The following is a 16,939-nucleotide window of genomic DNA, read 5'->3' on the forward strand; positions in this document are numbered from 1 at the left end:
TCAACTAGGGAAGTTCAATAAGCAGCTTGGTGATGCAGCAAAGAGATCCTTAAGGGAAGATACAGAATCTGAGAGCTATAGATAAGTAAGAAGAGTATTCTAAATATAAGGTACAATTTATTTAAATGCATAGGAGATGAATATGGAGTTCAATTAAGTGAAAAGTTAGCGGTAAAATTTGATAATAATAGTGTAATGTGAGATAAAGATGGAAAGGCAGGGAGGAGCCAGATTGTGAGATGCTTTATAAATCAGGTTGAGGAGTATGTACTTTATCCTAGAGCTAATAAAAACCCACTAATGGTATTGAACAAGGGAGTGACATGATCAAACCTGTACCTTATGAAAATTACTTCAGTATCTGAGTGAAGGATGGATTGGAAAAGGGAAATGCTGTAAGTAGTGGAGCCAATTAAGGAACTATTAAAATACTCCAGGTAACGTTGGTAATGAAGCCCTGAAATGGAGTGACACCCATGTGAGTTGCAAACTTGAATGACTGGAATGATAATGCTACCCCCAATAGAAATCAGAAGTTAGGAGGAACGGCAAATTGCTAAGGGGAGGGGAAAGAAAAGGATGAAGATAATGAGCTTGACTTTGGAAATTCTGAGTTTAAAATGCTGAAATAACATTCAACTAGGGAAGTTCAATAAGCAGCTTGGTGATGCAGCAAAGAGATTAGGGTTGTATCCATCAATTTGGGTGATACAAAGTAAGCTACTAAAATCACTGACAGAGTATAAAGACAAAAGAGATAGAACCTTGAAGAATATTAATAATTAGGGGTATGAGATAAATGGGTGGGCCAGCAAAGAAGACTGAGGAATAGTTGTTAGACATATATAAGAATGAGAAAAAAAAAACAGTAGAAAGCCAGGAAGGAAGACATATGCAACAGCAGAAAGGTCAAGAAGTACAATGACTAAGAAAAAGCCAGTGGATTTAACAGTTAAGGTATCAACAATAACCTGTGAAAAAAGCCTGTTTTAGGGAAAGGAGACTATCTCAGAAACCTGATTGAAAGGGAAGAGATGCATTGTGGTGTAGTGGTAGAAGCACTGGACTTGAAATTAGGAAGACCTAGGTCTGAATCCTGTCTTGGACACTGTTAACTGTAAAACTGTGGGCAAGTCACTTCCCATCTTTGGATCTCAGTTACACCTCCAAAATGAAAGCAGCTAGACTTAATGACTTCTGCGTTCCCTTCTAGCTCTAAATCTATGATCCTATGATTGAGAAGTAAGCAAATATTAATCAGAAACTTTTTATAGGAGTTTGGCAATAAAAAGTAGATGAGATTAAATTAAGTCCATTTACTACAGCAACTGGAATAAAGACTCCTTGAATTTAAAAACGAGGAAAAGATTTGATCAGTTTCTCTTATCCATTTTAATTCCTTCATTTAATGAAAAGATCCTCCAAACAAGTAATTATCAATCAGCAAGTGTTTATCAACTGTCTAAGTGTCAGACATTGTGGGTTATGAACTCCTGGAAGGCAGGAACTGTCAAAGCCTTTCTTTGTCTCCCTAGTGCCTACAGTACCCACCACATAGGAGGCATTTAATCTGTGTTTTTTGACTAACTGGCTGTTGCTGGGGATACAAGTACAATCAAGGTCCTATACGAAATGGGTCTAAATTCTAATGAAGGAAGCACATATTAAAGTCTATACAGCAGAAATTAAAAGTTAATAAATACAAATTTATAGTAAATATTTTAAGAAGAAGGACACTAGTAGTTAAAGGAATCAAGAAAGATTTCATGCAGAATATAATGCTTACACAGCAACTAAAAGGAAAAGGGGGACTTTATGAGGCAAAGAAAGGATCCTATACAGTCTAGGTAAATGGGATGACTAATGCAAAAACAGAGAAAGGAGACGGATTTACAGAGTACAGGAAGGGAGTAATGATCTAATGAGACTTGAATGATAGGTTGGGGCTGGGTTGTGGTATGCCTTCTATAAAACAGAAGCCTTAGCTTCTGTTTAAAAGCTAAACAGAAGATTTTGTACTTCATCCTAGAGGCAATAAGAAGTCACTGAAGTTGAATGAATAGGAGAGTTACATGGTCAGATCTGCATTTAAAGAAAATTACTTTAGCAGCAGTGTACAGGATGAACTGGAGTGGGAAGAAACTTGCGGCACAGAGCCAAATTAGGAACTGGGCAAGAGATAAACAAAGCCTTAACTAAAGTGGCAGTTGTGGAATTAGAGAGAAGGGGTAAGATTTAAGAGATGTTGTAAAGAAAAAAACAGAAAGATTTAGCAATTGACTTGATATGTAGGGTGAGGGAGAGACCAGGATAATGCCAGCATTACAAACAATGAGCCCACAAAAGAGACCAAGAAGGAACGATTAGGAAGGTAGGAAGAGAACGATGTCACAAAAACTTAGAGAGAAGAGAATGTACAATTCGGTGTGTTTAGTAATGTCAAATGCAGGAGATGGAGAGAAAAAGGTGGTCTGAGAAAACTTTATCAGATTTGGCAAATAAGAGATTATTAGTAACCTTGGAGAGAGCAGTTTTAGTTGAGTGATGAGATTAGGAGCCAGAAAGCTAAGTGTTGAAGAGTGGGAGCAAAACAAGTTGAGACAGTGAGTACAGATTTGAGAAGAGATACAGGATCATATCTTGAGGGGATTGTGAGGTCTAATGAAGCTTTTGTTTTATTTTTAAAGATGGGGAAGACTTGGGCACGTCTGAAGGCAATGGGAAGGAACTAGTAGACAGAGAAAGGATGAAGATTCAAGAGAAAGGAGGGATGAGGATGCAGTCCACCAGAAAAAATGGTAAGAAATGGAATCAATCCACATATAGAAGGAGTGGCCTTGGCAAGGAAAAAGACCATCTCTTTTCAGAGACTGGGAGATGAATAGAGTTGAAGATATCCAGGGTTTTGAGATGAAGAGAATGGGCTAAGATAAAGTCCATATCAAATGGCCTCAATTTTTTCAGAAAGAGATAAGACCCTAAAAAGAGACGAAGCAGAGCTTGAGTAGGAAAGATGACATTTGAAATAGCTTCTATGGGAACTGAGACAAGGAATCAAGTATGATGGATCCAAAGGAATGATACAATGAGAGTCCAGCTGAGATCGCAATATGTGAATTTCTAAAATAGTCAATAGGCAAAGTTAAGAGACCCTCAGCTGCATTCAGTGGCTAAGGAGTGGAGGAATACTTCAGAATTAAGAGTTGATAAGAGAAGAGCAGAAAGAGAACAAAGGAGCAAAGGATTTAAAATCTTCTATCTGAATTAGAAAAAGGAAAAGGAAATATATGCCTAAGATTTACATATCAAAGAGTTTTGTTTAAAGTATATTCTTTCAGGCTGCCAGGCAGCACAGTTCATTGAATGCTGGGCCTGGAGTCAGGAGACCTGAGTTCACATCCAGCTTGAGACCAGTCTCACACTAGCTATGTGACCCTGGGCAAGTCATTTAACTTCAGCCTACCTCATTTTCCTCAATTATAAAATAGGGATAGTAATAGCACTTACCTCCCAGGGTTGTTGTGAAGATCAAATATTATATTTTTAAAGTGCTTAGCACAGTGTCTGGTACATAGCAGAAGCTTAATAAATGCTTGTTTCCTTCTTTTCTTCCTTTATGTAGATGACAGTAGAAGAGTGTGTCCAAACCAGAGCAATGGTATATCAGCTCCAAAGATACCTTCCCAGTTTTCTCTTTTGCATAAGAAAAGTCCCTCCTCTCACATGTATTACAGATGCGCCCTCCTTTTGCAAATTTGGAACAGGTGCCGAAGGGAATATGACAGAAGGTCAATTAGGGAAGAATAAAAAAGATTACTGTATAGCAGTGAAGACCTAGTTAAAATTATTTAATATAAATCTGTAACCAGTGAGCATGATTGCATGATATCTTACAGCAACATAGAAAAGACAGGATGGAATACTGAAAAAAGATTTGACTCTATACTTAGAGGAAACTCCTCATAATTACTAGATCTATTTGATTTTTAGAAAGTCACTTAATTTCCTTGGGCCTCTTAATCTCAGGCCAAGTTCTGAGTTTCTTTATCTGTAAAATAAGGACGTTGGAATATGATGCCATGTATAGTTCTAAATTTATAATCCCATGAGTGTAAGAAGAATTAGATAGTGGAAATAATGAAATATTGAGAGCTAAAAAGGCATGAGTAGCAGAAAGACAAGAAAGTCAGGGAAAAGTGGATAATAACTGAACTGATTAACTACAGGGCAAAAGATTATAAAGGGAGGAACCTACAGGGGCGATAAACTAAGCACAGAGGAAAAGACAGGAAGTACCTCATGATTGTAGCAAGGGGAAAGAATACGTTTAGGAAGTATGGGAAAGAGAGAAAGATGGAAAGACAGGATATTATAATCAGAAAGATCATGGAGAACATGGGAAGTGCTGTAGGACTAGAGAAAGGCAAATGATCTAATTTTGTTTTTATTGGAAATAAACCGTTTTTTTCCAAAGGGCAGAACCAGGCCAAATGGGTAGAAATTACAAACATGGAAATTTGGGTATGATTTCAGGAAAAATTTCCTAATAAATGGGCTGTCCAAAAGTGGTACAGACTACCTTAGTGGGTAGTCTATAGTGACAGGGAACCTACCATTAAATGTCTTCAAGCAGAGGATGAATAACAACTTGTAAGGTATGCTAAAGCTAGGGGATTCCTTTCAGGTATGGGTTGGAATGGATGGCCATTTAAGTCCCTTCTAATTCTGAAATACTGTGAATATATGAGTATAGTCTACAAAGTACAGGCCAGTAAGCTTGATCTGGATTCCTGGCAAAATTCTATAACCTATTATTAAACAGGAACTTAGTAACCATTCAGAAAGGGAAGCAAGCAACAATCCCCAAAGGCCAGCATGACTTCACCAAGAACAAGTCACATCACACTAATTTAATGTCTTTTTATAGTTACATAGATTTGGAACTGGCAAAATGGCTAGACTATAAGAATAGACATTAATCATTATATATTAATTAGGAAAAAAGTGTTTAGTAGAGCACTCCAAGGATCTCTTCTACTTAATATTTTTATCAATGACTTGCATAAAGATATAAGTGGAAAGCTTATCAAATCTTCAGATGACACAAAACTAGGAGGAATAGCTAACACAATGAATGACAGGGAGGATCCAAAAAAATCTTGAGTGTCTCTTAGAATACTGTGAGAAATTTAGTAAGATGAAATTAATTAGGAAGGAAAGTCTTATACTCAAGTTCAAAAATCAACTTTCAAATATAAAATGGAGACTATGACTAGACAGGAGTACATCTAAAAAAAGATCTTGGCATTTAATAGATAGGTAACTTAATATAAATTAAACACATGATCTAAGACTGAAGAAAAGTATAATACCCAGAACTAAGGAAACTGATAGATTCAATATAGTGATCATTGTTTAGATGTCATATGGAGATAACATATTCAATTGTAAGTACCACATTTTAGGAAAGACACAAATAAGCGTGCAAATATCCCGAGGACAATCAGGATAGTAAAAGGCCTTGAGAGCATGCCCTTTGATAAATCAGTTAAACAAACTGGAGATATTTAATCTAGAGAAGTAGCTTCAAGCGGTCTCCCTACTGGTGGTATATGTAGGGTGCTTCAAAGGAAGATGCACTGCTATGGCATAATGTAAATGTGAGCTATTATTCAATCCTTCACCATTGTTCTATGAATTATTATTGCTCTTACCCATTCTACTTAGGCACATATACCAGCTCCTAAAACGTCTTCCTTCCATTCCTAGCTATTCTATACATCATCTCTTCTTGCTCCCTTCCCACTCCTCTACTCCCTCCCTCTTTCTTCTCTATCTTAACCCCACCCAGTGGTCTTATTTTCTCCTTCCCTCTAACTTAATCACCAAAAGTTCCCCAGCTTTTCCCTTCCCCTCTGGCTCCTTATCTCAAGTTTCTTTCCCTTTCTCTTTAAACTACTAGACCCAAGCTTAGTTGTTGGCTTTGGCTTGGAGTCAGATGTAACAAATAAGAAGAGATAGCACTAGTCTCTCCTTATTCCTATTTTACATAGGTCCTGTCCTCTTCCCCCATTGTTATGCCATACATATATTCATCAATCATTTCAGGAATTATAATTGTTTTGCACAATCCAGCTCTAGGGCCTACCACATTGTCAGGAAGTACTCTGGCACTAAATATTGAGTATAGTCAGCTCAGGCTTGATTGATAGGCTGCAGGAGGATACAGGCCAAAAAAGGAAGAAGCACAGTCATCAGATGATGCTTCTCACTAATATCCCTCTTGCCAGAATTTGTTCCTACTGTTCCCTTGCCAACAAGGAATTCAAGAGATAAGGGGAAGAGAAGGATTTGAACACAGTACGAGCACCAGTGGGAAGATGATAAAATGGGTGCCATGTTGGGGACAGTTACGATGCTAAAAAGAGGAAAGAGAAACGCAGAAACAACCAGCACACATCCTAGGAATTGAGATACATAGATTACAACTATGACTTGCATGGAGAAGGGAAAAGGTATCACAGAAGGGAAAAGGGGTCACACGTTAGGAAAAGTGGATAGCTGTTGGACAGGGCCTAAGAACTGCTAGTTGTAACTTTGTTCATCAGACCTTCCTACTTCAAAAATGTGAAATAAAAATTAAAATTCAATCAACTTCACCTTTCCTGCTGAAGAGATTACGAAAGGTACCACAAAGGTAGGAACTTCCACCACTGTGCATGTCAACATGGAGCTGATAACCATGTAGTCCATATTGTTGGTCAATGTCATCCAGAAAAGGAATGTGAGGCGGCAGCATATAAGGGCTTTAAAAAAAAAAATACACACGAACATGTAACTCAACAAACAATACCAAAGGTCAAACACAAAGGTCACTTTGGGCCCTTAAGATTTAGGATTCTATAATTTTATTTTTTAAAAACATACATACCCCATCACTGTCACCACTAATATAAAAAGACAACAAGATTCCCAATAATTCTCAATGTTATATAACTACATGAGGTTTAAACTGACAGAGCCTTTGTTAACTCCTACAAAATGTTCATTTCTCCAAACCAATGCAGGATATCAGTTCTGTGGCCAACTAGAAGACATAAAATATGCATGAGTAAACCCCACCCAGGGTGAATACGTTTGGTCCATGGTGTTTAGAAATATACTCCCAGGACTCTTGACAATCTAAAGGCAACTCTATCCCTTTCTTAGCATTCTGATCAACAATAAAAGAATACCTTCAGGCAGAAAAATGTGCCAAAGGTAACACTATTTCTTAAAACTAGGTAAAAAGATTGCAACTCAGAAAGATTAAGTCCTATTCAATAAAGGGGATAAATCACAAATCTTTCTGAGAAAGAAAGCAAGAATTCTCTCAGTAAGGGGGACTGAGAAAAGCAACAACTTCTTGCTATAATGGAAGTTGTTTCCCCTTAATCATCCATAATCATGACACATTTTTTAGCCCCAAACAAATAAAGAAAATGTGCTCATGAATAATACAGAAACTTCAGCAGCAACATGCCACTGGTCTATGCCAATTGTTTGAAGATCTTTGTAATGATCCTTAGCATAAGTTGATTTGAAATTCTGATTCTCTTTCACATTTACTCTACAAAACGTGAAAAAATAAGAATTCAGTACGTACACAGTGGCTGAGCCTAAAGTGCTTCTCTCCACCAGTAGATGAAAATGAAGATTCGCCATAACAAAAGCCATTTCCTTCTCTTTCTGGAAAGTTAATTACAAAGAATACATTTTTCACCCAGACTACTTTAACTTTTTATGAGGTCTTCTTAAAGAAAATGGCACATAAATCTTGCCAGTAAATGCTGCTACAAGATTGGTACAATGCTAGTGTATTATTACTGCTAATATAGAATTACTATTTAATAAGACTTATACATTATACTAACAGACAGGACAGCCACAATTCACACAAACACTGTATTATAAGTGATACCCATAAAGACTTAACCTACAGCATCCTGGAACTTATGGAAGGAACAAGATAATAGAGATATAGATAGACAGATGAACAGACAGACAGATACATACATATATGAGATAACATTGAAAATATTTATGACCTTTTCCAAAAAAAAGTTTAGTATTCTTTACAAATAGAAAAGAAAGCTAAAAATAATCCAACTTGAACATGAACAGTTAATTTCACCAGTAATCATCATTGTTAACAGTGTAATGAGATATTTAAAAAGTTTAACTCTTTCTTAGCATTCTCATCTACTCTCATGGTTTCAATTACCTCCATGCAGATGATTCCCAAGACTATGTAACCAACCCTAATCTCTTCCCTAAGTTCCACTACTGTATTTCCAACTGCATGATGTATACTTCTGCTTGAATAGCAAACCAGAGCTTCAAACACAATCTGTGTTTTCCCCTCCAAAAAAACTTTCTCCTCCCAATTTCCTGCTTCTGTTAATGACAGTACTAATATCCAAGCCACTCAGGCTCAAAAACCTTGAAGATATCTTTACTCCTCCCCCCCTTTCCCCAATATATAATCAGTGGCCAATTACTGACAATTCTACTTCCATAATATCTCTTGGATTCATCCACCCCTATCCACTCACACTGCAACTATCCTAAATTCAGAGCCTCATTACATTATGCTTTAGAATAGTGTTAAAAGCCTAGTCTTCCTGCTTCTGGTCCCTTATGCTTTCCAATATATCCTAAACGTTGCTGCCAAAATAATCTACCACTGTTCAGAAATGAAATTCAAGGTTTTCTGCAGTCTAGGTCCAATCTACATTTGCAGCTTTACCTTCACACTATTCTTCCTTTTGCCCTCTGAATATCCCAATCTCTTCCAGTCTTTTCCCCACCTCTGAATACTTGCACAAACCCCATGACCTGTAGGTACTCCAGCCATCTCTCAATCTATTGAAATCCTTCTCTTCCTTCAAAGTTCAATTCTGCTGACATTCCTTCAATTAAGCCTTTCCCAATTCTTCCAGCTCAAAGTGATTTCTCCTTCCTCAAATTTCTCATAGCATTTATATGGAACTGCTCTTTGCTCTTATCACATTCCATTTTGTAATATACTTATTTCTGTACATGTTTCGTCCCTACCTTCCTTCCCCAGCATTAGTCTGCAAATCCCTTGAAGACCAGGACTATGCTGTATCCCCAGGACCTAGCACAGTACCTTATATATGGTAACCACTTAATAAATGTCTGGAGAATTTAACTAAATGTCCTATAAGTCATCTCCACAGAATAACCTGAAGGAGACTAAACAAAAACAAAAAAAAAAGGCAGGGTACAAAAGGGAAGGAGTAACAAAAACCACAGTAGACATGATTCTCTACTCCCCCCACCCCCATCATCCCTTTTATACACTATTCCCAGAATGAAAATGGTCGCATAGAATCCTAAACTCATGTGGGATAAAGCCTTATCAACCAATTATTCAGACCTGCAAAGATTTGACCTAGGTATGAAAATGTAAGACTATACTTCTTTTACCCAGAGAATCTAACTCCATAAAGAGAGCTAGCAATCAACTAACTCCACTGAAAAACAAGAAACTGACCTAATGGGGGAAGGGCAAATGGTTAAATTCCCTTCTAAAATGGTAAATTATGTTCAATGTCCTACCTGGGCAATCAGCAACATTCACTGAGAGCTAACTATATGAAAAGAACCACAATAGGCTCTATGGGTGAGTATGCAGATGAAGAGTATAAAAGAAGCCAAAGACATGGTCCTGAGCCTCATAAAACTTGAAATCTAGATGGAACACACATAGATAAAACAACAGAAGAGCACATGAACTAAGCAACATATCAACAGGTGCAATATAGAGTAACAGAGTGAATAGGTGCTGAGGAAGTAACTAACTGGAGAAGTTAATAGGTAAGAAGTGATAATCATGCAAGTTTCCTAATAGAAGTGAGTTCTCATCAAGTTTTTAAGGAAAGGTTGGAGTGTGTGGGGGAAGGAGTGCATCTGAGGCAATGATAAGGATATACTAAAGCAAGTCACAGAGTGGTGTAGGAGAAATGGCAGAACATTAGTCTGGATGGAGTAGAAATCTACACAGAGTAGTCTGTATATAAAATAAGTTGGTAAGATAACGAACAAAAGGAGTACAGATGGTAGCAAACCTTAAATGCCAAGGTAAATAGTTTGGATTTGATATGAGTGAAATCCTAATCAGGATTAGGGGAGTCAGAGAAGTGACATGATAACAACAGTCTTTCACTAATATTATCTTAGTAGTTGTATGCAAAATGGATTAGAAAGGGAATGATGAGAGGCAGAGAAACCAACCAGGGAGCCAGCATATTTATCCATCAATGAAAGGGGATGGATAGTAATGACTTTTGATGGAAAGTGATGACTGCAGAACTGAAAAGGAAGAAAATCCAAAAGACATTGTAAAGAAGGAATCAGCAGGGCTTAGTGATACGAGTGTAAGGGACAAAAGAAAGCAAAGAGACAAAAATGTTTTGATTTTAAGGAGTCAAGGGAAATAGTGGTGTTATATCTGTTAAAAAAGAAGATAAAACATTCTCAACATGTTAAATTCAGGTGTCAGTGTTTTTTGATGTCTGATGACAGCTAGAAACATAAGACTGAAGAAATCAGAGGTCCACAGCTAGAAACGTGGACTTGTTAATCATTCACATGTGGTTAACAGTTAAATAAAACCTTGAGAATACAGGAAAATTCATTACAGCAGTGAATACAGGTTGTGATAATATAAGCCTCATAAAGCCTAATATTGACCTGTTATAAGCAGCAAATGCATACCAATGTTTTCACACAGAGGTAAACAGAACTCCACTACACAAAAAGGACTTCATTCTTACCTTCCATAGACCAACTAGAAGCCCTGGGTTTAGGCAGAACGTCCGAATAAGTCTGTCAGAGCCAATCGAAGTGGATTTAGTTAGGTTAGTCAGATTGTACTCGGCAACTAAGGAACGCCTTCGAGGTCTTTGAACATCAAATGCCAAACCAAGGAAAGACAGAAGTGAGTTTTAGTATTATCAGAATTGTTAATTATCACATCTAAGAATGCCAATTAAGAAGATATTAAAAATCTACTTTTACAATTGGTGACATTGAGGAGAAAAAAAAAAGTTAGCTTTTGTAGAGAAATAGGAAAATAGCCCATCAATTTCATTCACTTCTCATTCAAATTGCATTCCCATTACTCTCTCTGCAATTCAATGGCCTAGTCAAAAGATAACAAGGGAGACAAAATTATCTTCTCTCGTTCCTTTAATACCTACTACACAGTGCTTTAGTCACAAAGAACACTACATAAATGATGCTGACCAAGTGGAGAAAAAAATAATAAATCTAAGCTGATTTAAAAGTCATGTGTAGAAACTGAAATATAACTCACATTCATAGAACACTTTAAGATTAACAAAAGGTTCTTCTTGAATACCCCTAGTCCAAGCATTATCCTCATTTTACAGATGAGGAAACTGAGATTCAGGAATGTTAACTGACTTGCCCAGGATAACACCTCTTAAGGTGAGAGCCAGAATTTCAAACCATATTTATCTTGTCCATCATTTGTTGCACTATATCATTTTGTTCTTCAATAAAACAAACAACTGGCTATCTGAAAAAATCAGACTACTGTTAGACTGAAAAAGCCTTCTAAATTGATTACTAGGGCAGAATTTATAAATGTTGACTTGGTAACACACAAATTATAAAACAAAATCTGTTTTTAATATTTTCATACAAGCAAACATTGTAGAAATTTTCTTTTGAATGACTGGCAATAAATTACAAATAACATATAAGTAGAAATTTTGACAAAGTGAATCAAATAACATTAGCCAGATTTTAAAATCAACCTTAACATTAAAATATATTGCAAACAGTATAATAATCACCTAGGACTCTCCTCATCCTTAGCAACCAACAGAACCTTTTCAAAAATATTTTTTCTAAATGTTGGTTTGGACATTAGTTTAGGAGTCAATTCTAAAGGCTTTATTAACATGCTATATAGCATGTATATAGAATCTCTACAGGAAAAGGGTGACTGAAAATTTTCCACTAAAGCATCAAGACATTTTAGTACATTGTGGAATACAGTAGAAAGATCACTGGACTTAGAATTATGTGACCTGGATTGGTATACTGGCTCTGACATTTAATAACTTTATGACTACAGGCAAGGAGTTTAGACTCTCAGAGCCTCGGTTTGTTCATCCATACAATTAAGACTTCATACTACTACCTACCTCACAGAATTGTCATGAAGAAAATATTATGTAAACATTAAAATGCTTCACCAACGTGAGATACAATTATATCTACATGAACTTGGTCAAGTAACTAAGTTTGTTTCTTCATATGTAAAATGATAAGACTATATGGCCTCTTACTGTCCCTTTCTAGACCTAAACCTATAATCCCACTATTAATCACATTAAAAACATATCCTTTTAATGTGCTTTCCCAAATTTGGTGCTACATAGCTCCCTCCCTATTTCATAAAACTCTCCCCACAAATTATCATTATCAATTATTACTATTATTATTAATAGCTCAGATTTATAATTTTTTATCTTTTAGCAGAACTGGTCTGCTCCCATTTCCATGCCTGGAATGTCATCCATACTTGCTCAATTCTTACCCCTCCTTTAAAGTTTAATTCAAAAGCTGCGTCCTCTAGGAAGCCTTACTTTATCCTTCCTCCCCAGAGTAAAACATATTTCATTCTGTACTTATGTATTAGTCATATTTCTCTAGCAAATAATAAGTCCTATAAGGATAAGGATCTTGATTCATACAAAATTTTCTCACTCAAATCCTAGGACAGAACACAGCAGGTGCATAATAAATATTAATTTCATTTTATTGTGTTCCATTGTCCTAGACCAGGGTTGGGGAACCTGCAGCCTTGAGGCCACACGTTGCCTTCTAGGTACTTGGGTGCAGCCTTTTGACTGAGTCCAAGTTTTCCAGAACAAATATTTTTATTAAGGGGATTTGTTCCATGAAGTTAGAATTCAGTCAAAGGGCCATACTTGAGAACTTAGAGGGCCACACATGGCCTCAAGGCCACAGGTTCCATCCACCCCTGTGACCTAGACTACCTGATTCCTTCTTAATTTTTCTGACAGGCTAACCTAGACAGGACAAGGAATCAATTAATCTAATGTTGCCCATACATACATGAAACAGACATTTCTATACCTGTTAATTTATCAAGAGCATACATGGTGTGATTATGGGGAGGCAATGAAGACAGTCCTTAGGGTGCAACATTCAGGGGGATTAAAAAAAAGTTTGTATAATCTCCATAACCCATGGGTATTTGTTTTATCGCAAAGTGCATTTGTTTCAGTGAAGGCTAAAGCCCTCAGGAAGAAACATAAAGGAGGGATCAATTTTTGAACCTTGCCTAGAGCTCTGATTAGGAACACATGAATACACATACACATGGTTAACCTGGTAGATGACTGGATGAATGTGGATAATAATTCCTAACCTGGTACAAAATTTACATGCCCTGGACTGGAAAAGATTGGGGAATTTAGAAGAATAAAGCTTTGCCTATCTAAAGAAAAACTATTTAATTAGCCCTATAGTCACAACCAACAATGGGCACATTTAACCAAGCATTTCTCCCATGAATGTGGGGCAATGTAAGTACTCAAGCTTCATACATTAGTGATTTAGGAAAATTCATGTGTCTGAGGAGAAATTCAAATCATGCCAAAAAGGAGTTTTGATTTACCTATCCTTAAGTGACTATAAGGTAAGAAAAAGGGGGAGGCCACAATGGTTTCTCCTTTCCTGTCATGCTAATCTATAACACTATTTCTACTCCTTCCTAATCAAAGCATTTACACACATACACACACACACACATATATGCAATAAAAACATCTACTGAAACAAATTCATGAAAAATGTTTTTACTGTATGTTTACCCACAATTTATCAAGTACTAGCTAAAGCCCATTGAGATTCAATGAGAATAAATTACAGTATCATAATGAGTTTCCCCAACAATTTCTAGCATTTGGCATTGTCTAATATCTATCATCACAGATATTATGACAATTTTGAGACATGCAATGGCATTCACCTAGCTTTCCATGTCAACGCAAAACAATATCTACTTAAGTTAGATTGTCATTCATTCATTTAATTAATGTCTGTACTTTTGATCTAAAGATCGTAAACAATATGCTACATGTTCTCAAGTGATATAGCATTTGCTGAATGTAAGAAAATGATCCAGAATGCACTCTCCAGAAATGGCTACATACACAATAAAACTACATGCTTTGTTAAAAGGGGTCATAAAAATTGCCCACTCAAACAAAAACACTACCAAAAATATTCAAGTCTTCATTAAAAAAAAAAAGTTTTCTTGTCTACTTCAGGAAGAGTGTGTGTGTGTGTGTGTGTGTGTGTGTGTGTGTGTATAAAATATATATATGTATATATGGACATATAGAGAAAAATAACAATTTATCCGAAAGTACCCAGCACCATAACAAACTCTCAAATCATTCAGAACAAAAACCGGTACCACTACTTATTAAGCATTTATTATATACCAAGTGCCATGGCTGGGCTGTGGAACAAAGCAAAATCAGAAGTCCCATTTAGGATTGTATTTATAAAAATTTAATCCCATGCGTTAGTGGTCACATTATAAAAGCCCACAAATAACAATATTTCCCCAACAAAATCATAATGGTATGATGTTCTCTGTTTTCCAAAGAAAGAATGCCATATAACTAAAAAAAATTATAATGATGCCAAAATTTGGAAGAGGAAAAATAAAATTTGAAGGTTGCTGAAAAGCCAAAGGATACTGATAGCGAATATGAAGACTTATTGAGGTTTAAAATAACTTACTATCATATAATCAAATTCAGAGTTGGAAGGGATTTTAGAAAACCGAAGACATCAATTAAATAATTAATTTTGGAAGAATACGTACAGTAAATCATTGGCCTTGGATTCAAGTAGAACTGTGTTTAAACCTCATGAGACACTTACTAGCTTTGTGACCCTGGGTAAGTGTTTTAACCTCTCAGCCTTAGTTTCTTCAGCTGTATAATGGAGATACCACCTATCACACAGGATTGTTATGAGCATCAACTGAGGTAATATATGTAAAGTGCTTCATAAAACCTTAAAGTACTATATAAATTTTATTTATCTTTATTATCATTGTTTTTAAAGAATCAGAATAATCAAGTAGATAGTGATGTGACCACAGAATCTACAAGATCCAGACCCAAATTCCACCTCTGACTTGACCCAAATCCCACCTTTGACTTTGGGTACATAGATGTGTAATACTGGACTACTCATCAATGCCCTAGGCAACTCTGAAACTACAAGTTGTAGAGAAGGTACAAATCTGCATTGGTAGAGGCAGTTTTCTCATCTATGGGTTCTCCACAGCCATGAGATCAAAGGTCCATCATTATTAGATAAATAATCATGTGGATAGAGAGATGAAGCAGCTACATACTTTATATTCCACTTTCATAAGAGCCAAAATAACAAAAAAACAAGTCAATAGAATTTATTCAACCTATCTTTTGCTTTGCTTGAATTATAGGGTCAGTGAAGTCAATGTACCACATGATCTACAATAAAATATAACAATTTCTAATCATTAAGTAATTATGATTACTTACATCATAATTTTAGTCATAATTATAATTATGAATCATTAAGTAAAAGTTAAGTTGTATTTGTTAAACTTTAAGGAAGGAAGAAAATAAGTACTTATCAAGCACCTACTATGTGCCAGGACCTATGTTAAATACTTTATAACTATTCTTATTTGGTCCTCAAAAATAACCCTGGGAAGTAGGTCCTATTATTATCCTCATTTCACAATTGAGGAAACTGAGGCAGCAGAGGTTAATTCATTTGCCCAGGGTCACACAGTTATTAAGTATATGAGACCAAATTTGAATTCCGGTCTTCCTGAATTCAGACCCAGCATTCTATCCACTGATCCACCTAGCATCTTCTTACAGTAGGATAGAATGTAGTAGAGATTTCCGTACAAAGCACAGAACAAAAAAGCTTAAAGATTAATCCTCAGTTGTCAAAAAAATTCCATTATCTAGAACATACCAGTCTAACATTATAGACAACTAATATACATAAATATAAAATAACACCTTTTATTTCTATTCTAGCAGTGATCAAGCAGTAAGTCAAGGGAGAGTGAGTTTTCACATGCAATCTTTAATTATACTTCAGGGTTAAAAAACTCAATGTCAACCAACTATCATTAACAAATTTTTCTAATCTAACAATAATAAATCTGGATGAAACTCACCCATTTTTGGTGGGGACCTTATAGCGGTCCAAAAAAACTGGTGTCACACCACATAAGTCTAGTGTTGCCAGCTTGTCTATACGTGGCCAATTATTCCCATGCCACACAACTGTAACAGATGTGTCATTCACAGAAAACTCAGCCTGCTCCATGATGTACTCTTTCCCATTTTTCTCCTTCAATACAATCACCCAACTCAATCCAGATACTCTATTTGGGGAAAAAATGGAGTTAGAGAGTTTGAATTTATCTTTGGAGAAGATATAAATGTTACACTGAGTAGTTCAAATAGATAACTTTAAAGGAGCTAATTTGATTCTATAAACGTGGGTCAGATTTAAAGATCTTGTGTCTTTTTTTTTCAATTTTTTTTCCTCAATTAACATGTAAAAAAATTTAACATTTGTTTTTTAAAATTCTGAGTTCCAAATTTTCTCCCTCCCACTCTCTCCATTCCCCTCAAAACAGCAAGCAATTTGATAAAGATTACACATGTGCAATCATGCAAACCATCTTCATATTAGCCATGTTGCAAAAAAAAAAAAAAGAAAAAAAAAAGGAAGTTAAAAAAGTATGCTTCATTCTGCATTTAGACTCCTATTAGTTCTT

The 16,939-nt window shown here is 35.9% G+C and overlaps 1 protein-coding gene across 3 annotated transcripts in view; it reads right to left on the reverse strand.

The window, feature by feature from the left end:
- The window catches only part of FBXO15 (F-box protein 15), an 88,205-nt gene that overhangs the window by 32,825 nt on the left and 38,441 nt on the right, over positions 1–16,939 (reverse strand). For 2 of the 3 annotated variants that reach the window (XM_027852438.1, XM_027852439.1), the window contains exons 5-8: positions 16,331–16,540; positions 10,842–10,968; positions 7,646–7,728; positions 6,661–6,806 (exon numbers count right to left, since the gene is read on the reverse strand). In XM_027852438.1, the coding sequence (XP_027708239.1) occupies positions 6,661–6,806; positions 7,646–7,728; positions 10,842–10,968; positions 16,331–16,540 (566 nt within the window). Of the gene's footprint in view, positions 1–6,660; positions 6,807–7,645; positions 7,729–10,841; positions 10,969–16,330; positions 16,541–16,939 lie in introns of those variants that run through there. The other variant, XM_027852440.1, reaches the window with a different exon arrangement.

The sequence above is a fragment of the Vombatus ursinus genome, unplaced genomic scaffold, assembly GCF_900497805.2.
Source record: "Vombatus ursinus unplaced genomic scaffold, bare-nosed wombat genome assembly UNPS02009573.1, whole genome shotgun sequence".
Taxonomy (NCBI): domain Eukaryota; kingdom Metazoa; phylum Chordata; class Mammalia; order Diprotodontia; family Vombatidae; genus Vombatus; species Vombatus ursinus.